The 25,377-nt window shown below is 32.8% G+C and overlaps 1 protein-coding gene and 1 pseudogene across 7 annotated transcripts in view; both read right to left on the bottom strand.

Moving 5' to 3' along the window:
- Positions 1–25,377, bottom strand: part of USP45 (ubiquitin specific peptidase 45) — a 62,947-nt gene that overhangs the window by 21,133 nt on the left and 16,437 nt on the right. For 3 of the 7 annotated variants that reach the window (XM_011360736.2, XM_011360737.2, XM_023530942.1), the window contains exons 6-10: positions 17,536–17,678; positions 17,041–17,136; positions 13,602–13,732; positions 9,027–9,114; positions 562–643 (exon numbers count right to left, since the gene is read on the bottom strand). In XM_011360736.2, the coding sequence (XP_011359038.1) occupies positions 562–643; positions 9,027–9,114; positions 13,602–13,732; positions 17,041–17,136; positions 17,536–17,678 (540 nt within the window). Of the gene's footprint in view, positions 1–561; positions 644–9,026; positions 9,115–13,601; positions 13,733–17,040; positions 17,137–17,535; positions 17,699–25,377 lie in introns of all 7 variants that reach the window. The other 4 variants (XM_023530943.1, XM_023530945.1, XM_023530944.1 and 1 more) reach the window with 4 other exon arrangements.
- LOC111740125 lies at positions 24,126–24,244 on the bottom strand (annotated as a pseudogene).

The raw sequence follows: 25,377 nt of genomic DNA, 5'->3' as shown, positions 1-25,377 counted from the left end.
GATAATTATAAGTGATCTGTTTAGATTCGATAATCATTGTTTGTGCCTCATAATTTGGCTGATCATTGTTTGTGCCTCACAATTTGGCTGCTTTGGGTGTAAAGCAGGCATGTACGCTTGACCTGTTAGCACTCTCTTCAATAAATGGTTTCCCTGAAGGAATTTTTGGAGCACTTAAGCATTTTGTCTAGTTAAAACTAGATAATATCCATAAATCCAGTCATCCAAGCAGACCTCATCGGCAAAATGACACAGTATGATGAAAGTGAACTTCCAAGTGAGGATGCGATTTTCAGCAACTTACATACTTCACATAAAGGCATCAACATCAATCTGCATGTTTCATATTAATTTTATTTTTACAAATTCACATGGATACATTCTAACATTTTGTTTCTATGATCTACTAGAATATCTTGCAGCCACTGGAATAAGTACATCTTCATTTCAAGACCACTGCTTTAGAGAATTAGTTCACATAATGCTCAGTTTTTCCTCTGAAAAGAAACTTTTAATATTTTCTTCTAGAAGAAATTTTTTACAGTGAAAGAGTCAACATACCTTTGACTTTTTTTCTAGTTTCATCATCAGCAGTTTTAGTAGTTGGGTTGTTAAATGCTTTTAGAATGCTCGCTTGTATTCTCTATAAAACAAAGTTAATAAGAATTTAATAAGAATCTGTTCTTTCACAGCAATATTTTTTGTGTCATTGAATAGAATTTGGTTTAGTAACAGTTAACTCCAGTCTCATCCTCTTAATAACAGAAGGACTTTCAAACAGCAAGGTACACTGGATCTCAGTTCCCTAGTCTGTAAAATAAAATGAATTTTTAAAAAATTAAACAAGAACACTGAACAATTCTCTTATTTGGGGGAGAATTGTTTAAGAAGCTCTTAAATTGGTCACTCTGACTTCCATGTAGATTATTTTATTAATATACATATGTGACTAATGTCCAAATATCAATTAATGTACAAAGCAAGAATACCCTAAATCTTGCTTGTTTTGTTTGAATTTAGTTGTAAATAATGTCATGTCTTAATTAAAGTCTTAAGCAGCTCTTAGTAAATGACAAGATTTGTTTCCACATCTCTTGCATGTGGATTAGGAAAGATCCAATCTCACAGAAAACTTTTAGAATTAAATAAAACTATATATTCCAATAAAAACTTATCTAAGCTAACAAATCATCACCTTTACACTAATTATGCCCTTAATTAGTGGATGAATTTAATCTTCTCTGATTCGTATTTTACAGTGCAGTGAAAGCTTGTTAATTATCCTTCAAAATATTTTTTAAAGTCTTAATCATAGGTTTTCATATGTGAAACCACTGTTTGACCTGAACTTCCTGGTGTAAAAATAATAATTTTGGTGTTAAAAATTTATTATGTCATAGGGAACCTAACCCAAACTGCAGACTTCCCAGAGAATCCAAGGTACTGTCCACTGCTCAGAAGAAAATTCGCAGCCTTATATATTTAAATCAATTGAAAAGAACAAAAACAAATTAAGCAGCCAACTTATATATTTAGAAAAAGAATATCAAAACTGACCAAAAGTAGAAGAGTTAGTGAAGATAAAAGTAGAAATTAAAGAGAATAAATGAATCAAAAGACAATTCTGTGGTTGGGAGATAAACCCACTAGCTAATCTTAATCAAGACAAGGATGAAAAGCATAACATTGCACCCAAGAAAAAAAGGAAACCACTAACAAAACTAAAGACACTTTCAGTAATCATAAGAGGCCACTTTACTCGACTCTCACATAATTACATTGGAAAATTCAGGAAAAAAAAAACCAGATAATTTTCCAGGAAATTAATGCCACAAGAGACAGAAAATCTTCCAGTTTTCATGGAGGAGGAGAGGGGAAGAGAACATTGTTAATTAGTACTCTTTACAAAAATCTCTATACCCTAACAGTTCACAGAGGAATGCCACGAATCCTATGTTCCAGGGCATAGAAAAAAGGAAATTTCCAAATTATTTTCCTGAAGCATAATATTGGTACCAAAAGCTGACAGAGAGTACACACAATACCTACCAATATCAATTATGAAAAAATTCTGAAAAAAAAGCAACTGAATACAATAGCACATTAAAAATACAGTATGACCCAGAGGCGTTTATTCTAGCAATGCATACCATTATAGTAATATAAGCCATTATATTAGTAGGTGTAGGAAGAAAAAATTATAAGATCAAATCCCTTGACATCCCCTATTCACTATTAGTTACCATTGTCTTAAAGTTCTATTCATTGCATTTGATAGTAAAATAAATCTCAAAGGTATAAAAATTATAAAGAAGATAAAACGTAATAAAGTTAATAGCCTTCACACACAAAAACCAGTTAGAAGATATGGAATACCTCATTTATAATAGCAACTAAGACGATAAAATAACTAGGAATAAACTTAAGGTAAGAAATGTGTAAAATCTAAATGAAGAAAACTTTAAAACACTACTAAAAGACACGAAAGAAAACCTGATCGCATACAAAGACACACGATGTTCCTGGATAGGTCCTAAGAGTATAAACATATCAATTCCCCTAATTTGTGCATTTACCATAATGTCAGTAAAAATAGCAAAAGCTGGGGTTTGGGTTTTTTTTTGTTTGTTTTTGTTTTAATGTGAGAAGTTGAAGGAGAGATATGGAAAAATAAACAATAACAATGAAAACTGGGGAGGGGACAAGTGTAGTGAGAGATGACTAGTCCCACTAGATTTCCTGAAATGCATTAAAACTGTCATAATTTAAAGTATGATCCTAGTATTCAAACAGATAGGCAAATATAATGGGAAGTTAAGAAACAGACCCAAATATATATGAAAAATTAGTATAATTAGGCTGTTATTAATTGACTGGGAAAAGCATACTACACAGTTCAGATTACTGTAGGATAGTCAAATGGGAAAAAAGGAAATAGGATATACTTTAATGGATCAAGAGTTAAATTTAAAAATGAATCATAAAAGTACTAGAAGAAAACACGGGAAATTCTTTTATAACCTTGGAGTGGGAATGCTTTTTTAAGTACGACTCAATATCCAGAAGCCATAAAAAAAAGTGTTAAATTAAAAAAAAATTTTAAACTTTATATATATATAAAAAAATGCTTCTACATTATAAGCAAAATCAAAACATAACTGACAAAGTTGGAAACACATTCTCTCCTCATATACAAAAACCTTTCAGAAATCAAAGAATCAAAACTCAGCAGAAATTTGGGCAAAAAATAAAAACAGATGAAAAGATATTGAGCCTAGTATAAAAAAGAAATGTACACTAAAAGTACCGAGATACCATTTTCTACCTAGCAGATTGGCAAAAATTAAACAGTCTGACAAAACAGTCTTCTGGTGAGGCTATAGGAAACAGACTCCCTTATATGGTACGTTGCTGAAAGAAGTGAAAATTGTATGCCTATGGAAATTATTTAGAGTATATCAAAATTACAAGCATATATATCATTTGATTCAGCAATCTCATTTCTCTATTTATACAGATGTACTTACACACATGCAAAATAATATATATACATTATTCATCACAGTATTGTTCATAAAAGCATAAAGCCAGAAACAACATGTAAGGGATATTCATTAAGGAACTGGTTAAAAATGCTGAGCTTAGAAAAAAAAGTAAGGAAGCTTCCATTCTTCTTACATGAAAGACTGCTACAGTATCTTAAGTGAAAAAAGACAAACTGCAGAAAGGTGTATATATAGCATATGCCACTTTTTGAATAAAGAAAAAGTATAAATATATACACCACCAAATGAGAGCATAAACCAAGAAAGATAATATGGTTTACAGGCAACATCGGGGCAATACTGAAAAGAGGCAAAGGGAATTCCCAGGAGCAAGTTAGTAAAAATTCCAGAATGATGTCTATGCATCAAAAGTGGGAGGCAACCAATCCAGATTGGACCAGTGAGACTTATGAGTTAGACATACTACCAACACCAAGATCCCCTCTACCACTATACCATGTTTTTAAGCCAAGGACAGAATATATGGGGAATAAGCGGCTAATGTCTGTACTTTCCCCTCCATGCCCCACTGCCTGGATTGGCAGTGGACATATATTATCCTCCAGAATCATTCTGCTATGACCTATTCCTGAGAGCCATGAACCAGAAACAGAAAACAGAGAAGCCTCTAGCTTTGCTGGACAAGAGAGCTAGTACCTGGTCTCTTCTATACCTCTGCTAATTGTCTTGACATTGACATACCTGGCTTAAAATACATTCACGACTTCCCCAGAAAGAGCTCTTGTAAACTCTGGGAAGCCAAAGCCAGACTATGTCACAGAGATTCTCTTGGCTCATCTTCTTTTGGGAGCCTTCATCCAATAATATCAATAGGTTTGTGCTTGCTACTCAGTTTTGCAAAACTAAATAATATATTGTCTAAGTAAACATCGGTAGCTATCAAAATGAGTGGTTACCTCTGATGAGGAAGAAGTGTTTGGAAAAAAAAGAACAGGTAGCTTCTATGGTACTATTCTATTTTTCTTTTTTTTTTTTTACTTTTTGGGGTTGTTGTTGGGGAGGGTTGTTGTTGTTTTTTTTTTTCGGTTTTAACTTTTTTTTTTTTTTCCTTTTTTTTTTTTTTCCTTGAATTTTTTCTTAGTTTACCCCCCCCCCCAATAATTGTGGAACTGAGTTTCATTTATTAACTGTCCTAGAATCAGCACATTATATTTCCTAGAACTGCTCACTATTTTCTTCTAGTGTATTTTGAAAGTTAATGCACAATTCAAAAACTTGAATATAAACAGGGTAGGGTCTAAAAATAAACATACAGTAATCCATACCATGTCATATTGTCATGAAATATATGCAAAGGTAATCAAAATAATAAAATATACTCCAGAAACTACTAAAAATTAAAATAATCTCCAATTCAGACTCCAAAATTGAAATAATTCAGATACTGTCTAATAAGCTAAAGCTGACTTACACCTTGAAAAAATAATTTCTTTAACCAAAATAAGCAAATTAGAATGGTATGAATTTCATGCAGGAGAAATATTTAATGAATGTAAATGAAAAATTCCGATAAATACCAATGTTCACTTGTAAATATTTAATGTAACTGTAAAAAGCCTCTCTAGCTATTAAAAATAAAGACCTCTAACTCAACTTGGAAGTCTAAATTTATTCTACAATTTGAACATTTTATAAATTATATATGACTTTCAATATAATTTAATAAGCCTTTACTATATTCTAAAATGTAAGCTATCATGATATTATACTCTTAATAAAAGAGTAAAAACAAACAAAATAAAACCCCAAATAAGAGTGAAAACAATGAAGTTGATTAAATTATTAACTTTAAACTATTAGACTTTGGCTTTTTTACTGTATCCCAGCCATAAATTTATATTCTTCCCTCTATACTGTTAGAGAGATAATAGGTAACTTATCAAGTTGAATAAAATAAATGAGTTTAGGTACATCTACAAACTCTCACTGTTAAGAGTTGTGCTTTGAAACATTTAGGTTAAAAAAACAGACTTTGGTCAGAGAGCTGTTAACAACTGCAGCACATTAATCAACTAGCGCTATCAAAGTTCAACTATTTCAAATTTCATCTTAAACTTCTTTTAAAAAAAGGAATGCAGAAATTCATAGTTTTAAGTTAACGGAGATATTATGCCTTTTAAATAATCCTATCCAATAATGTATTAAAGTTATATGTCTTTGAGAAGATAATAAAAATGTAACATTATTTTAGTGATAGCTCAAATTAAGAAAAAAGCACAGGTTATGTTTCTAAGTTGAAAAGCCTGCCTATAAAAGAAGTTCTTATACTAAATTTGATTTTATTTTTCACATAACAATTTCCAATTTTTGCACAAATGATCCCTTTAGTGCTCTATTCAGTAAGAGCATGTTATATTCCTAAACTTTATAGTCATAAGAAAAAGACTTTAATGAAACAGTATGAAAGGAGGTCAGTAGTTTTTAATCATTACTAAAAGATTCTGGTGGCAGACATAACGGTATAGCTTTTCTTCAAACAAAAAACACATGGCAGTGACAACTACAATAACAGCACGATTGACAGCTGTGGGGTTCCCAGGCCAGACAATGCAGCTCCTGCCTCAGTACTCACTGTAACTGATCAGCACAACCGTCCTTGCTTGCAAGACTGAATAGATCCACAGACTTGACATTTTAATTTTGTCACACCATCTAAAACCCTCAAAGAGAGGGAGAAAGATAAGAGCTTTCAAAAACCAGTGTTTCCTGATGTGCTGCCTGAGTTTTTAAGATACTGTGAATCCTAATGAACCATTATGACAAAACAACAATTTAACTGTAACAAAGAATGCCATCAAGTAATAGAAGTGAAATAGAAAAAAAATGATAGAGATAGATTTTATTGTTCTATTCGTAATATCAACAGAAAAATAATGTAGAGGTAATTTTTAATTCTATTTCTAATGATACATGACCCCCAATTATCAAACATATTCTTGCAAATTAAAGAGGAAAAAAATCATTCTAGCAATTGGTAGACTGAATGAAGTAACTCCTATATCATCTGCAGGCTCTGAAGCGTCAAAATACATTTATTATTCATAATACAAAGAAAGAGCATCTCTCTCCACACTGCTATCTTGTATCTTCTTCTTCAACGAGAGTATTAATAAACCATAGTTACTGAATTAGGCTAATACTTTTCAAATAGTAAAATAATTATGCTTAAATTTTAAATAGCAAGCTTAACAAAGAATGTATTATTTATACTGGTCGCTGAAGACAAAGCATTAAAACTAAGCTTTAATAAGCAGTATTGTATAGAAAGATCATTAGTTTGATAGTCAGAAAGATCAGTTTAAATCTCCATTCTTGGTATGTTTCTAGAACTAAGAAAATATCATCAAATATTCGCTCATGGGGGATTGTGCTAATGTCCCCCAAATTTAACTAATTATATATCTCTTAACTGATTTTAAAAACAAATTATAAGTAAAACATAACAGTATTATTCTGTCAATTTAATAATTTACTCAAATTGTAACCTATTCAAAATAACTGTAAATCTCCAAGAAACTAGCTACTATAACTTAAGAGACTGTTTATTTTATTTTCTTCCCAATTCAAGTTCTCAATAGAAACTGTCCATTTAAAGGGTAAGCACTGACAACTTAGTCAACAAACATTCACTGAGCATCTACTATGTACAATGTACATGGGACACATAGATAACAGTATCAATCCTTGAGGAATGTCACCACAGCCTAAGGCGACAAAAACGAATTTAAATAGAAGGTTGTAGGGTTCTAATCAAAATATATAAAAGTAGAGGATGGCAGAAACAGAGTGAACCTTCAAAAGTTAAATTTAAGTCAATAAACAGCTAATTAAGAATGGCACTGTATTAATACAGTTGGCCCTTTGTATCTGCAAGTTCCACATCCCTGAATTCAAACAACTCAGAAAAAAATGTTATATTGTTGCTGATGTGTACTATGTAGTTAGGCCTGCAATGGTACTGAACGTGTACAGACTTTTTTTCTTGTCATTATTGCCTAAACAATACAGTATGACAACTATTTTCATAGCATTTACATTGTATTGGGTATTATAAGTAATCTCTAGAGATAATTTAAAGTAGATGATGTGCATAGATTACTGCATATACTACACCATCTTATATAAGAGACTTGAGCATCCATGGATTTCAGCATCGGTGTGGGGTCTGGAACCAGTCTCCTGCAGACATTGAGAGACAACTGCATACTGGTAACATGAGGGAGTGATTAACTCATTCTTTAAGATTATTTCTAAGAAAATATGAGAAGCCTAATAACTCTCTCTTCACTGAAAACCAGCTTTTAGGAGTAAAGAAACACTATGATGTTATAACTCAAATTAGAATTTTTTTTTTAAAAAAAGGGAAGAATCCACCCTGCCTAGCAATATAGTAACATCTACCACAAGTATAGGAGCACTTTTCACCAGGTTGCTTTACTACATACTAATATATAGATTAAGAAGTATATTCACCTTGAAGAGGAAACAGGATTTCACCCATTAAGACAATTATGAGTGACAGGGGCTGCCCACAGTGCTATATTGAGAATGATGCTGACTGAATCCAGACTCAGCAGAGTTATTATGAATGATCGGCAAAGTCTGCTATGAGTAAGGGGAAAATGGAAGAAATGTACTGTGAATTTGACATCTTTAATATCCCGAATTTTCTCTGAAAACAAAAATTATATGCTATTTGCATAGGATAGCAACAAAAAAGTTGAATTTAACTAATTTAATGTAAGAGTCAACAAACGGCTAATCAATTAAGGGAAAAGATTACAACACTGTTTAAGGAATCTATTCAGTCCATGAGCCATTTGTTCTGTTCTAAGAAACATTCCCTGATTCAGAAGGCTGGGGCCCAACTCCTCTAGACACCGGTGACTGATCACTGAGTGGATCCTAATCCAACATGATAATGAAGTTTTTCTCTTGGGAATTGGGATTCACAAACAGGGAGTTTCATTTTTATACATACAGAACTGCAACATGCAAACTGTGGTGATCATGTGCTGCCACTCAGAGAAGCAGAGAAACTGCTCAGTCTGCAAACGGATGGATAAAAGAACCCTACAGAGCCAGAGAAACTAGAGAAATAAGAATACTTTCTGGATTCCTGAGAATCTTCCTGTCCCAACTATATCCCCTTTCACCTGGATTCTTAGATCCTTTTTCTTTATTTAAGCTAGTTTTAGTTGATTTATTTATAGCCAAAGGGTTACAAATAATAACTAATTTAGGTTAACTAATAAAGGGTAATAGGGGTTGTGAAAGGGTGAAAGTTAATAATCCTATGGTAGAAGAGTCAAAAAAGAGAGAGAGAAAGAAGAAATAGCATAGTTAGAAAAATATCAAATTACTTCTCAGCCATACATTAAAATTATCGTAGAAATTAATTCCTTCAGTTTTATACCTTCTTCTTAAAGAGTATGTATGATACACATAAAGAAATCTGACCTTTGTTTCTTCTGTCCTCACTGCATCCAGCAGATAATGCAGAAGTTCCTGACTGTCCTGTTGTTGAAAACTTTTAAATCGAGGGGCTCTATGATTTAAAAAAAAAACAGGAAAGAAAAAAAGAACAATCATTTCATCAACAACATATTATTATTTATAAAATCACTTTGAAATAACATAGCCATGGATTCAACTTACTTCTTTTTCTATTAAGTCAAAAGACAAAATGTGATTACTGTTCCAATTACGATGAAATCTTAAGTCACTGAGAACAATATGGCTATCCTTTATTAGGCAACTACTACATGCCAAGCACATATGTTAAGTTTTACATAGGTTAAGTCACATAATCCTCAAACAAGCTTGGGATATACTATTTTCTCCAGCTTATATATGAGGGCTCAGAGGGACTGTTTAAGTAATTTGCACAGTCACACAATAAGCAAAAACAAACAAACAAGCAAAAAAAACAGTATTCAAACTCAAGCTACTGTGATCTATTATCTTCCTACCTTAAATAATCAAATGCATGTGATTGTATTAAAATAAAGAATTATAAACTGATGTCTCTGTGAATGTATTTTAAGAATTTGACAGATTTCCAGTGTATTAATTAAATAAAAGGATCGGGTGCTATTCATAGAAACATCAATACAGCAAATATTTAGTTGATTTCAGTTATATTCCTGGCAATGAACTCCAGTTCTAAACGAGCATTTTTGCCTTAAATGCAAACAAGTACTAAATTTAGAAAGTGCTCTAAGATGAAAGAATTTTGTCAAAATAACACAAAATAGTAAGACTATATTATATAACAAGACAAGTTTACAATTGTCTCATGGTACAGTATACAACGTACCTCATTTGATATACACAACAGTGCCGTTAGGGAATTCATAATCAATAAGAACTTCATTTTACACTTGAGAAAACTGAGGAACAAGCTGAGTGCCACTGACATAAATCCAGGTCTTCTGATTCTTGAGTTCAGTACTTTAAGCATTATTCCTCATTATCTCATGATACATGTTCATCCTAGTAAAGCACTAATGTGAGGCCCTGGTGTTAAAAAGCTATTCAAAACAGGCGTGAATCTAGCCTGTAACAGAAATCATCTTAGTTACTACTACTCACTCTTGCTAAGAAGTAGCACATAGTAGAATTGTGTTGAGCACTTTCATTTATTCCCCTAATGGGCTTCCCTTTCTGCATGTTCTGGATACTGTTCACTTCCTAGATCAGAGATGAGGACAGAAACCAAGATAGACACCAATTCCAACCCTATTTGGGCCTCTACAGCTAGACTCTATGAAAGGCAGAAATTGCATGACACTATACTTGTGCTGTATTACAAAAGGTTAGTGGAGTGGAAGAGGACTGGAGGGGGAAGGTAAATCCTTCAGAGATCCTCACCAGCAAGGCAGCAGGTAGGAGGAAACAGTTTATGGCTTTTGAAGCAGGCACACAGGAAGGAAATTGGTCCTGAACAAAGGAGAAACTGTCCCCACCATCTCTCTGCCTATAGCTCCAACTCAACCATGCACAAAGCACTTACTGTCTTCTAAACCACTGAAGAAAATTTACTAAGCTGGATTTTTTTTCTTTCTTCCTTTACCTAGAACTGAGGAAAAACTGTAACTTATAGAATCCCTAATGGAGCCAATCTGAGCTACTAATACCAAAAGAGACCTTCAAGCTTAAAAAATAGAAAGAGAAAAATCATCAAATATATGAAAAGATTCACCCTATTCGAAATAAGGGAAACATTATACATTCACAGGAAATGTACCTTAGTAAAAACGTTACCATGGAAAAGAGGAGGGAACCTTTAAAAACCTCAACTTGTAAGAGGAAATTGTATGTCCACTCATTAAACAGGAATAGACTGTCAAGAAAAAGAAATTTAGAATGAGAAAAGTGTAGAGATGTCTTCTAGGTGAAGATGAATCAGTCCGTGCATGATCCAGAAACTACTCCAAGCACAGCAAATTTAAAGAGAGAAAACAAAAAAAAAGTCTTGAGATTCAGTATCAAAAAAACAAAACAAAACAAAAAACCCACAAACAAAAAGCCCCACAGAGCAAAACTAGAACACAAAATAGTAGACAGAGAAAATAACAAGACTTAATAGCCCCTGGGTCTGAAGGGTGAAGAAAACTAAAAATACTTTGCATCGGACAGAGCCAGGCTCATTGGTCAAGGATTGTTGATCTTCCTTCCTGAAAGAAAGCCTCTGGGCAAATGTTGCCTAAGGCTACAACAGAACACAGCCTAGGGACCTGAAGCTGAGCCAAGCCTTCTACAGACTCTTCTCACAGAACCGTAGAAAGATAACTGTGAACCATTAAGAGACCTGGATCTCCAAGGCCAGCTTAGAGGACAGGGGCGAGGCTATCTTAAAATTAAAAGTTTTTAGGCAGTGAGGAGGAGGGTATGAGAAAGGAAGGTGATGGAAAGAAAGGGGAGGTGATGGGAGTGGCAGGGAGACAAGGTGTAGAGAAAATGGAAGAGAGTAAATGGGCCAGCGATGGAAGAAGACAAACAAACAAAATCTACTCCAAAGAAGCCTATAAACAAATATTATAAAACACGCAGAAATTTAACGTTAAAAAAAAATCAACTGAAATGAATTTACTCCAAATAAATCTTATAGAACAGTCTCAATGAAGTTACAATAAATATGTTGAGAATGTCCAAAAACAAAAGCATGCTGCCAATAAAGGCCTAGATATTAAGAAAAATTGGAAAAAATTAAATAAGAACATGTTGATATTAATTAGATAGTTAAAAATATTAGCAATAATAAAATAAAATCACAGATGTAAAAATGCAAAGGATAGGATATTAAACTACACAATTGAAGGGTGAATTAGTAAATTAGAAGGTAATACAGAAGAACATACATAAAATACTATACACTGTACTTTCATTCTATCTTCAGAATTTGGTGGCACTTCTTAAGGTACATGACACACCAAAGAATAGTCTTAAGGTAAATCTAACAAAGTATGTGCAAGATTTGTAGGCTGAAAATCACAAAACTTTGATGAGAAAAATCAAAGACTTTAACTGAAAAGACATATCATAATCATTCATAGGAAGACTCAACATTAAGATGTCAATTCTGTCCAAACTGATCTACACATTCAATGCCAACTCCAGTTGACAAACTAATTCTAAAATTCATATTAAAAAGTAATGCAACTAGAATAGTAAAAAAAAAAAAAAAAAAAAAAAGGAGGAGGAGGAGGAAGTGAAGGAGGAGGAGGAGGAAGAGGAAAAAGCTCAAGGACTCACATTACTCAATTACAAGATTTCCTATGAAGCTACAGTAATCAAGACCTTGCAGTACTGGCACAAGGAAAGATCAATATAATAGAACAGGGTCCAAAAACAGGCCCAACAAATATGACAAATCTTCATCTTATTTTTTAAAAATCACTTTTCTTAATATGTATCTCTTTTTAAAGTAAACACAATAAAGCAAAAGAAAATGTAATTTTTAAGTATTTTCAAATAATGTTTGACCATTCTATTTATCCTACAGATGTATTCTCTCAAGTGCAATAAGATGTATACACACACATACACATACACATATGTAAAATCGAATAAGTTATATCCACATGTACTATAAAGATGTACAAAATATTAACCAAAACAAGCAAGTTGCAGACAATTTGTGTTTCCATATATGCAAAACCACTTTTGAAAATTAAAAAACAGATAATAGTTTGAATTTTTGTCTATGAGCACTTATTTTAATAATTTAACAAATTATTTTAAAAATTCTTTTAAAAAATCTTTATAAAACTACAATGAAATGATACAAAAAGCTACTTTTAGTAGAGTCAAGAACAAAGTTCTAAAGCATATAATGTTCTAAAAACTTTGACTTTATGAGGCACCCATCTCTCAGACTTTTCAGGGCTTTTGCCAAGCAAATGAAACATATAATAAACTCTCCATACTTTGAACTACACTTAAAATACCGTGGCAGATTATGCTAAGTGAAATAAGCCAGTCATAGAAAGACAAATAAAACTTTTTTAAAAAAGAAATTAACATTGGTATAATACTATGAGGTAAAACACAATACCATGGCATAGATAAGCTTAAATTAAAATAAAATTTTAAAGATTGTAGATATACAAAAATGTAAGTTCTTCAATTCACTTAAACTCTATTTGCATCTTTTAAAATAAACTATGTTAGATGATCTATTACAGCAAATTTCATATTTTATAATTCTATTTTCTTACTTTATAGTATTATATTGTGAGGTTCTGAATCAAGACAGACCTGTATTAGAATCCTGGCTCTGTCACTACGAAACGAGGTAAACTACTCAACTTCTAAAAGTCTCTGTTTCCTTATATAAAATGGGGATAAATAATCACTTCATAGGAGTACAAGACATAATTTACATAAAGCACAGAGCTGAAACTAAACATGTTCTTTCTCTTGATAGTCTAGGCAATAATAGCAATGTTACAGTAAGAGTGAAATTACTCATATTAAGTGATAAATACAATAACTCATGATTATTTATATTAAGAATACACATGCACTCACTTCTGACAAAGCTGATTGAAAAGAACTTTAGGAGAAAGTGGTCCTTTTTCAGTTTCTTTCATGCTGTGAAGAAACAGGAACAAGGCTGAGGTCAATGGTCCAGGACTTGAAAGTTCCACCATTAATGGATCCTTTAAAAACATAATCAACTCTATGTCAGAAATATATATTATTTAAAATCTAAGAGTTATATTTTGTTTAAATGATGACAACTAAATTGCCTCAACTGTATTAAGAAACTTTATTCCCTCATATAAAAATAAATATACAAAAAAAGAAAATGGAATTAAATGCCTTATCTTAAAAAACACAGGTATTCTCATACCCTATGCCTTTTATGTAAATAGAACTATTAGCTTAAGAATGAAATCACTAATCTTTATTTGCTTGAAACTGTCCCTTAATGTGCTCTTCCAATAGCAAAATTATTCATCTACTTGATATTTGTACATCTTTATAATTATAAATTATATTAGCAAAACTTCATACTCTTCTTTTCCCCAAATAAATAAGGAATGGGAAATTAAATCACAAAATTGGTATACCATCTCCCTCTTGTAAAGGAGAGAGACATAAAGCTTGACAAAAGCAGCTAAAATTGTGTAAAGGATCAATGCCTTTTATTCTAGAATTTTTTCCCACCAAGTTTTGTTTTCTAAAACGTTACCTTCACCAGTAACTCCCTCTCTTTACAATGAATAAAAAGCACATTCCAAATATAATCTTCAAACATTAGAATGTCATCTCCTAGGGCAACTATTATGTTGTCTCATTCACGTGTTCATGAAATACACGTAACGTATATATTTCATACCAACTATGCTTAAAAATCCACAACCTGGCTAAAACTACATAAAGGACAGGCTATAATTTTCCATAGCTTTTGAATATCAAAGTGCTTTTTGCTATGTTAAGTGAATTAAAAGTTACTTCAAGTGTCAAAAGTAAAATCTAAGGCAGTTTCGAAGTCCAAGAACTAAGGCGTAGTATCTCCTACTCCCAAATAAAGCATTTTTAGATAAAGGAGAAACCCTTCAGAACTAAGTGAGTAAATAACCTTAGGTTTTAAAAGTACACTTAAACTTTGAAAGCTAAGGTAAATTTGCTGATGAGAATGCAATATGGATGAATCTCACAAACATCGACAGGAAGAAGCCAAATCCAAAAGTGTACATATTGTATGATTTCATTTATGTAATTATTAAAACAGGCAAAATGGATCTGTCCTGTTAGAAACCAGGATAGAGGCCATCCTTGTCAGGTAGTGAGGTAATGAATGGAAGGCAATCTGAAGGGGGCTTCCAGCTGCTGATTACGTTCTGTTTCTTGAGCAAAGTGTTAATTTCATTTTGTGAAAATCTATCATCTATGTAATTGTGATGTACGCTTCTCTGTATGAATAGCTTAATAAAATTTTTAAAGTAAGAACACTGCTGATATGTATACAAACATTAACAAATCAAATTCAGCAACATATAATAATAATAATACATCATAACAAGGTGGGTTTGTCCTAGGTTAACAAGATAGGTTTGAAAATCAATCAGTGTAATTTGCCACATTAACAGAGAATAAAGAAGAAAAACTATATGATAATCTCAATAGATGCAGGAAAAGCATTTAACAAAATTCAGCATTCATTCATGATGAAACCTTCAGAAAACTAGGAATAGAAGGGAATGTCCTCAACCTTATAAAGAACACCTATGGAAAACCTACCGTTAACTTCATTCTTAATAGTGAAAGACTGAATGTTTTTGCTCTAATTTGAGGATTAAGGCAAGGATGTTTGCTCTCATCTCATCATCTATTCAATATATTACTGGTGGGTCAAGCCAGTAAGGAAAAGAAATAAAAGGCATACAGATTGCAAAGGACAAAGTAAAACTGGTGATCTACACTGACAGTGCCACAGCTCCGGTCAACTGTTTGTTCTAAAAACCGAAAACCTAGATTGAAAATTCCTTCTTAAAAGTGACACAAACCTAAAGTGATCAGCTATAATATCTAATTGCCATACAGTAATCTTGAGACACAGCTCCACATGTGAAATACTTAAACTTAACATTCAACCACATTTCATATGAAACCTTTTCAAATGACTAAGCATTAACTTCCATTTAGTAGAGTAGGCTTCACTATTTCACTATACTTTAGGAGAAGACATTGGAATCTACCATAAAATTTTTTAAGGAGCTGAACAGGCAATGAATTTACAGTTTGCCTTTTAATCAAAAAAAATATATCACCTTTCAAAACTGCCTCCTTGGAAGAAAAATCTAAGCTTACTACATTGGGCGAAGAATTTTTAGAACTCCTCTTTAAGTACTTTTTAAAAGCCAGATTATGAGCTACACATATACTCTTTCTTCCTCTAAAACACACACACACACACACACACACACACACACACACACACACACACATATGTGCACGTGCACACACAAATCAATTTCTAACTAAAATCATTATTACCAGTGTCAATGAGCTCCAGCCAAAGATCACCAGGAACATACCTACAGTTGAACAAGGTGGGTTTATTACTTGTTGCATTGAGGGAGAACATGAACCACAAGGAATCATGGGGTGTCTCAATAAGAGAGTATTCAAAAGAACCAATATAGGATTTGGGCTTTAGTTGGGTCATTTAAGGAAGAGCCTAAGGAAAGTAGAGGTCTGCTCTTACTTGGATGCTGTCAGAAAGTAGGACTAATTCTATGACTGGGTAACTCATTAACTCTTATCTTTGGGTGGCAGGAGACTAGAATGAGAATAAAGCAATAGCTAGTAAAGAAACAGCACTCACTCACTTTGGCTGAGAGAGGATGCTTAGGATTTTCTAAGTGGTAGAGTAAACTTGTTTTTGTCTGTGTTTAGATAAAATTATGAAGTGGACTTGCTTTGTCTCATTTTATCAGTCTTAGAGTAACCTAACCTGAAGTTAGTATTTGAATAACAGCCAAGCTATGGGTGCCAGGCCAGCTTCTGAATGTTAGAGGCTGCTTTTACTTCCTCATTAGCTTAAAAACATTATCAGACCAGACTTCGAAAAACTTTTAGATGCTCACTTTAAAATTACATCTACCTTTAAAGGAAAAAAAATGCTATCTTTAAACATTGTCACCAGTAACTACAAAATAGGAGTCCTAGACAATTTGCCCAAAAAATGTCAAACCACTTTTGTCTTTGCTAGTAATTTGTTTGAAAGCTATCTCAATATTTTTGTATTGCTTGACCCATATGTTCTAAACATATCTGTCTTAAAGTTATGATTTTAGAAATTTTAAATGTTTTGTTTATCTTCACAAAATGCTTTTGAATTATTTTTTCAAATCCTCTAGCATCTCAGTTGATAGACCTGAGGAACATTAAAGACAGATTTTGGCAATGTCAGTATCTCATCTCAAAGAGCTCTTATCCAGATTGTTAGACTTCTTACCAACTGAGAGTCTGCAGAAGGAAAAATCTTGAGTTTTGTACCATTTTCTTTGATCTCATTCATCAGTTCAGTAAGAATGTAAGACTGTGCCAAGTTCTAAAAGAAAACAAAAGCAAACTCTTCTGATTCAGTTATAATATTTTTGGAATATTATATAGAATATAATATTTTAGAGAATATGATTTTATGTAATAAATTACGAATTTCATCTAGCATAGCTAAAATTTTTAAGTTTCAAAAATTTAATTGGATACATTTTATATTTAATGTCGCCATTACTCATAGAGCCATGACAAAATACAGGGAAGACATTTCAGAAGCAATGTGGAAAAGGTATATATATGTATATGACAATGGCTAAGATAGCCTAAAACAAACAAAAACAGAAATTTGTAGATGAACAGTTAGTCATTTGACAGTCTACAGGTGTGCAAACAAATACACATTAATTAAAATTGTCTTCTACATGTTACAAAGCTTTCTGGTGGCTCTTACCTGCATGACTGCATTAAAAAAGCAAGTATTTCCTAAATTCGTAATTCCTTTTACAGATGTTACATTGCTGCCTTTTCTTCCCTTTTTTTTCCCACCCGTTTCACATTTCTCTTCACAAAGTTTTATGATTCTAGAAAATGCACCTAAGTTAGAGAAAACATAACTGACATAAGATGTAAATCATTTTATATAATTTAAATATATTATTTAAAAATTAAATTGACATTTCTCCTGAATCAATGTTCCTGAAAGTCAAGAACACAAACAAAAATAAATGTCTTGGGTTTTATATCTTACCGCTAAAGCAATTAATTTTAGTTCATATTAATATAAAATCTGTAACTCACACAACATTGCAGAATAAATTCCAGATGAATTAAAAAATTAAATATAAAAGAACAAGAAGAAAACACCCAGCTCTTGATTTCTAAATATCATTCCTTACCAAAAGGAATGAAGACTCCTTGAAGAAATGGGTGATTCTTAACCGTGGGGCAGCAAAGAGGCAAAATGAACCTATGACACTTTTATTGTGCCGGAAAATAAAGAAATGCTCAAAAAAAGTGATGAGTATGTCAAAATACACAGGTATCATTTTGAGTAGGTTCCCACTTGTCCAATCCGAGTCAATCTGAATATCAAAATGAAGAAGGGCAGTAATAGATTACTATTCACTGGACAAAATGATAAGCCTAAACTGAAAACAGATTTTAAAATGGGGTAAAAGGGAGGAAACTCTTCCTTAGAAGAGAATGCCAACTAATAAACAGAAGAAATGATGAAATTAGAAAGTCACCATATAGTGGCAATTTTTTGTATTGTTCTTGGAACTTTTCGGTAAGTTTGAAGTTTTCAAATAAAGTTTAAAAATTAACAGAATTATAATATAAAAAGTAAAATACTTAAGTGTATAGTACATAAATGAATATTTTGAGTTTACCAACTTGTAAAATTAATGCAGATTTACAAATTATAGTGTCAGTTCATCATATTTAATAACATGAAAACGGAGAATGATTCCTGACACAACAGACATCTATTTAACAGAAAATTTCTTTCTGAATCATTATAATATGAAGTTTAATAGAAAATTCCCAAGTTCTCAAATCTTTTGGTTTTAACTAAATATTCTTTTAAATTACTTTCAAGCCTCAGATTGTATAGTATTTTACAATTTTATCTTTTATTCATCTAATACCGACATGCTGCCCCGCATTACTAATTAACTTTTAAATGTTTGGCTGTCTGTCCCTCCAATCAGATTGATGGAGACCAGGGAATGCCTCTTATGACCACTCTTTTTCCCACAGGAGTGTGTTGTTCGGGAGAATGTACATAATAAAAATTCAACATACATGAAAACCTACAAGATTAAAGAGCAAACATAGTAGACTTGTAGTCTTCTCTGTCTCTGATGATTTCTTAAGAGGAGGTAAGACATCTCCTTCCCACCAATCACTCTTCTGTACAACAGCATTAAGGGAGATAAACAGGGGTGGAGGCAGCCCTATTCTCAGGATAGGAGGAAGAAACACCATAAAGAGAAATTTCAGTCTTGGGTCCTGGTAGACTGATGTCATGCACATCCTATTGGTTCAAATATGGCTTGACTTGGCACCTTTGACTTTTGCCCCCTCTTCAAATGCATCTTAAGATATGGGGCTCCAGTATCAACCAAATGGAATTATTAACACATTTTTTCAGAAGAATTAAATGAGCTATTTCCAAAATACTTGGCATAGTAAGCACTATGTATCTTCATGAACTATCCTTCACATCCATTGCTTATATGCTCTCATTTTTTTCCTCTTTAATCATTTCCTGTACTTTGAGTTTTTTCTCAAATTTATCTCTTGTTTCTAATTAGGTTTTCTACATTGCTAATATGAATTTTGCCTTTTATATTGACCGTAGTTTTCATAATTCTTTGGTATTTCTTTTGAATGTGTAGAAACATCTTACCTCCTTGAGAAAAATGAATTGGTGGTTTCTAAGATTGTTTCTAACATTAAGCAAACCTCTTGCATGGAAAAGATTTTTCCTTCAAGTCTTTTCTCCTACCCTGTGATGCAACTAATTTTTTTTCATAAATCTTATTACCTGCTTTTCCCTTTAATCCTGTTTGCTTATTCTTTAAACATTATTGGTTGTTATTCGATGTTTGTTTTCCTGATACTGAAGAGCTATTTTTAATTCTCAAACCTAGAATTCCAAGTTAACACAGAAAAGAACTAGCAAGATAGATCTCTTCTACTGTCCTCCAGGTATTATTAGAAGTGATAAAATTACATTCCACTAGAGCTTGGGGGCAAAGGCTAGTACAATTAATAAAGAAGGTCATTGAAGTGCAGAGGCCAGGTATGGAGAAAAGAAAAAGCACAAAAAGGCCAGACGGTATTCAAACTCGCAAGTGAATGTAACAACAAATGAAAAAAGCCAGTCGGTGCTTAAGAAGCACTGCACAAACAAGAGGAAGTCCCACAGGATACTGGCTGGGTTTGCAAATGAGAGCAGTCCATCTCTTCATTATATCTGAGATTCCAACTAGAGGCTCAAATCAGCAGGTTTCAGGCTCTCAGACAGCCCTTGCCAATAGATGGTTTATAGTGATTTTTAAGAGATTTAGGATGAAAGAGTAATTAAATCCAAGCATTACTCCATCTTTTAAGGCAAGACTGTTACTGATTTTACTTTTACAAAACTCAGTCTCCAACAGGTTAAGCCCATGGTCACAATGATATTTTTATTATAAATCCACTGTCATTTTACCACCTAATTTCTCTTCGGTGACTTATGCACAATGAGAAGAACTAAGATAGTAGGGCAAGATTCTTACAGATTTCGGTATATGCAACTCTGAACAAATATGATTCCTCAAAAGTATTTCTTTTAGTTAACATTCTTAATAAATGCTACCATAATATTTTTCAGCTTAACATAAAAACAGAGTGGTTAGGGGAACTAAACTATATGGATGATATTAACTATATTTAAATATATAACGTATATAAAAATATATTTATTCATCACTTGGAAAAATACTTCCAGAAATAAGTTATATTTTAATCTTATAAGAATTGTATTTTTAAACTGTAACATGCAAATGATTTACGTATCTGTGTACCACTTTTACCCATCAGTTTTCAAAACATCTGGGATAGCAACCTAAAGTAAACAATGTTCAGAAGACCATCTGGACAAAACTGCAGGCAAAAAAAAGCATAAACATATGGAAAAACAGATTTTACCCTTCCCTTCAGCAGTGAGGGATGACAAATGTCAAACCTAGATACATCCACGCTTCACTGTGCGATGCTTTTCAGCACCACCTGGCTCTCCACGCAGAGCCACCAAATATGGACAGCACTGCCAGAAAGAACATATCCACAGGGCAATGGCAATAAAAATAGTTTATTTCATGGTTAAACAGCCACTTCACACAAGTGGCGAGGATCTGTTTTGCTGACTTTTACGTGTAAGCCTATGAGAACATATTCAAAATTAATTATACTATTGGACTTGAATATTAAATAGATCAGATAATTTAACTAGAAAATAAAATGACATTTTCTAAGAACTATTTAAATTTGTTTCATTTACAGTGCAAGTTTTTCATTTTACTAAATAGCACATTTATAAAATGTAACAACTCAAATTGATCTATCAAATGTCTACTGTGTGCCAAGTACTATATGAACTATTATATTTATTCTTATGATTTATGACTAGAGTATAAGGAACTGATACATAGTGAACAGCAAGGAGATAATTAAGCCTTAAATTCATGATATCTAAGTAAAACTTTTAGAAACTAAGCATACATGTATTGTTCCCTAAGAAACTGTCAGCTGAGAGTTTAAAATTCTAGCTTAAAACAAAGGTGTCTGAGAATCAGTCTCAACTGACATATAAACAGGTAAATGTGTTTTAATAAAAAGAAATTTATTACTTCTGTTGAATGATTACTGATAATTGTTTTTAGAGACAACAAAGCTTTCTTAATCTGGCGGTGATTTTAGATCATACTCACTTTGGGAACTATTCCTTTGTAAACACAGAACCAAATGCAGTGAGGACAGAACTTCAAGATGCTTTAAAGTAAGGTCTAATTAAAAAGACAAAGCTGCTACAGAAATAACAAAAAAGACAAGTTATATAAAATTTTGGCTATCACTTGTTTTATTCCCAAGTTTTACCTGAACCCATGAAATGCCTGTAATTAGAATAATCACAGAATATCAGGGTTAGAAGGTTTTTTTACTAAAAGGGATTTACTCTATTTCACCTTACTTATAGCCTTTGTATTACCAACACTGTCATCAGATATTAGTTACATAATAAAGTAACTAGAATGTAAAGAACATTGAGAGAAAACTTCAGGCATTCTAGATACAAAGTTTTTAAGGCTCTTTTATATCTCTGTAGTTTATCTTTAAGCCTATAAGTATTCAAAGAGCTGCTGGTTGAGTAACCCAATAGGTTCTGTACATAAACAAAAAGACTCATGAACCTGGCAACAATGACACTAAAAACTTATTATCCAAAAAACCCTAAAACAAAAACAAAAAAAGAATTAAGAAGTACAAATTGGAAGTTACAAGATAGTCAAGGGGATATAAAGTATAGCATAGGGAACATAGTCAATAATATGTAATAACTATGTAGTGTCAGATGAGTACTAGATATATCGGGGTGATCATCTCACGAGTTACATAGATGTCTATCACTATGTTATACACCTGAAACTAATATAATATTGTATGCCAATTGTAATTGAACAGGAACAATGGTGCCTCCCAAGTTTCCCATTGGCATGGGAAAAGCAAACTTAATTGGTGATTTGCTTAAAGAGTCTGAGAACATTATCTCCCAATATTGTCCCCATTGCAGAGAGATGATGAAGTTAGCGGTAGCGGGGAGATTCAAACCCAGGCAGTCTGGCTTTGAAATCCATACACTTAACCATTCTGATCTACTGTCTGTCTGTATATAATGGTTGATAAGGTTAACAAGTGTGATAATTTAAGACATTAATGAAATATTAGTGGTGATACGAAAGAAAAGGCCACTGATCTTAAGCAAAGCTGGATGTAATCAATTGCTGACTGTCATTGGTGTGTGAATTTATAGCTTTATTAAAGTTTATATCAGCCCTTCTCAAAGGGTTCTTCAAAAGAATTAAGCCCTAATACCCTAGGCACTCACTATATGCAATTAACTTCTTCCTATGTATCCAGAAGGGTACTAGTTAGTGCCATCTTTAGGAGAACTGAGAAAACAGTCACTCAAATAATTTTCTATGTTCTGTAGTTCAGATGGGGAACCCCGGATTTCAATCCCTACAGGTAACAATAAATTGTTTTTTAAATGTCTAACATCTTCTTGTCCCTAACCCTAACTACATTTAGTACTTATTTTTGAAAACTCAAAATTCTTTGGCATATAACTGTCACTTTATAAAACAAAATATATTACTTTTTTTAAAAAAAGAGTTGTTACATTACCTTCAAATGGTTACTGTAAAAGAGCACTATATTATTTATCTTCAGATATACTGTTTCAGATCCCAAGCATACTATTTACTCTATTATTTCAAAAAAAAGATACACCAAACTTTTATAATGAAACCTCTAAAAGAACCAACATAAATCATGTCTTTTTATACCAAGAGCATAAATTTAATGAATTTAACAGATGATAATATGCTCTTTAATATTTCATGCTCCTTAAGCTTACTTTAAATGGCATCCCAGTATTAAAATTACAGGCCAAATTTATTATTTTAGAAAAAAACTTGTTTTTATATTTTCTGTCCAGCCTTACTTGCCCTAAGACTCAGCTTAGGTGACATTATTTCACCAGGAATTCCTGTGTTCTGTAAGTATTTACAGAATACTTACATGACATTTACAAGACTATCAAAGTGACAAATGAGCCTTTCAAGAGAATTATCGACCCACTTTTAGCAATACATATTTTTGGGTGGGCCCCACGAGAGTTTTCATGCTCTTTTTCAGTTGTGTTATATATGACCTTTATATTATATTAGGATTTTATTTGTTGTTTTAGGTTTTCTGGTACGTGTCTGTAGGGGAGGATGTTGAGGGATTTTTTTTCAAAAAGCAAATGCTTGCTAGCATCAGATGTGAAATCTACACAGCTGTAAGCATTCTTCTGGGAACCTGCACTGGGGTTCCCTCAACTGCTTAATGCAATTACCTAAACCAGTCATGTAGTATTAATGTAATTTGCCCATTTCCGCAGCTGAAAAGAAGTTTAAGCTTTAAAAAGGAAAAACTTGCTGCCCCACTACTCCTCTACCTTGGAACCAAATAATTACCTTACCTGTTTATTCTCAAGATTCCACTAACTCCTAGTTAACTATTAGCCTCAGAAATCTTTATTTGATCATATAAGTTGATACTGCCACATGATGGGGAAATGCACATAAAGTAGCATGCCTACTATCTCCACACTACAGTCAAGAGATGTCTCTCTCTATATATGTTTTTTAGGCGAGGCAACCCTTGGTTGATCACACAGATTGCAAGGACCTTGTTAACTTACAATCCCTTATTTTTTATTTTTTATGCCTACAGTACCTGGTCTTCCTAGGTGGTCTCCCATCCAAGTCCTAACGAGGCCCAACCCTGCTTAGCTTCTGAGATTAGATAGGATCGGGTTTGTTCAAAGTGGCATGACCTTAGACAAGTGATGTCTCTAAAATACAAAACTTATTATCCACCTCTCTGCTTAAAATTAGTGTTTATACTGCAGACAGTTTCCCACTGTCTGCAGTATAAACTTTAAATTTACAAGTCCCTTTAATATCTGTTCCTCTTTACCTCTAGTCTCATCTGTCACCATTCCCCAACACCATAAAACTCAACCTTGCAGCACTATAAAATTCCCTGAAAGTATCAAGCTCCCTCACTCATCAATAAGCTATTTCCTCTGCATGGAACACATGCCCTTTCTCTCTTTGCCTAGCTGATTTCTAGGTATCTTTCAGCTCTTGGCTTAGAAGGCATTCCTCTAAATAAAATCTTCCTGGCTCCTCCAGTCTATGTTAGATACTACTCCAAAGTGTTCTCGCAGTCTCCTGTACTTGTTCCATCACAGCACTATTTCAACAAGCAATTATAAGTAAGTGTGATTTGTCAATATTCCTCAATGCACTACTATATTTTCAACATAGCACAGTATCTGGCACAAGGTAGAAATGCAAATATTAAAAGACCGAATGAATACATAAAATAAATTTGATATTCAGTTTTGTTTTGTTTGGTTTGGTTTGGTGAAAATGCAAAGCTTATCTACTTCCTCAGAAAAAAACGCATTACATACTAGTTCAGATCAATTCAGCAAGTATTTACTGCTTAGCCATATACGAATCAAAAAGACTATCAGCAAAGGTACATATAGTTTTATAAATAAGACACATAAACACATGAAAGCTAAACATCACAAAACCATATGTTATCAGATTCTAAGGTATGCTACATAGAATAAAACAAAAGATTGGAAAAGTGTCCTTGAAGCAGGATTTGAGCTGAGTCTTAGGGCAAGAAGGCTGGACAGAAAATATAAAAACAGAAACGTGCTAGTTCAGCAGTTCTGAAGACATTATCCTCCTTTCAGATTCTTAAGGTCAAAAGTAGTTTCTAATAAGTCTAAGATCTTATTTTTTTTACTTTCATTCATTCTCAATCATAGAACACAGTTTTCTAGGGGCTACATGCCATGTGATGTCACAAAACTGAATGCAGTACATATGAGAATCCAGCTGTCTTCTATTAAGCCAGATATTAAAGAGATTTGTAAAAACAAAACAAAGGTACC

The sequence above is a fragment of the Pteropus vampyrus genome, unplaced genomic scaffold (assembly GCF_000151845.1).
Source record: "Pteropus vampyrus isolate Shadow unplaced genomic scaffold, Pvam_2.0 Scaffold58, whole genome shotgun sequence".
Lineage (NCBI taxonomy): Eukaryota > Metazoa > Chordata > Mammalia > Chiroptera > Pteropodidae > Pteropus > Pteropus vampyrus.
The sequence above is the reverse complement of the archived record's forward strand: the minus strand, read 5'-3'. Positions and strand labels throughout refer to the sequence as shown.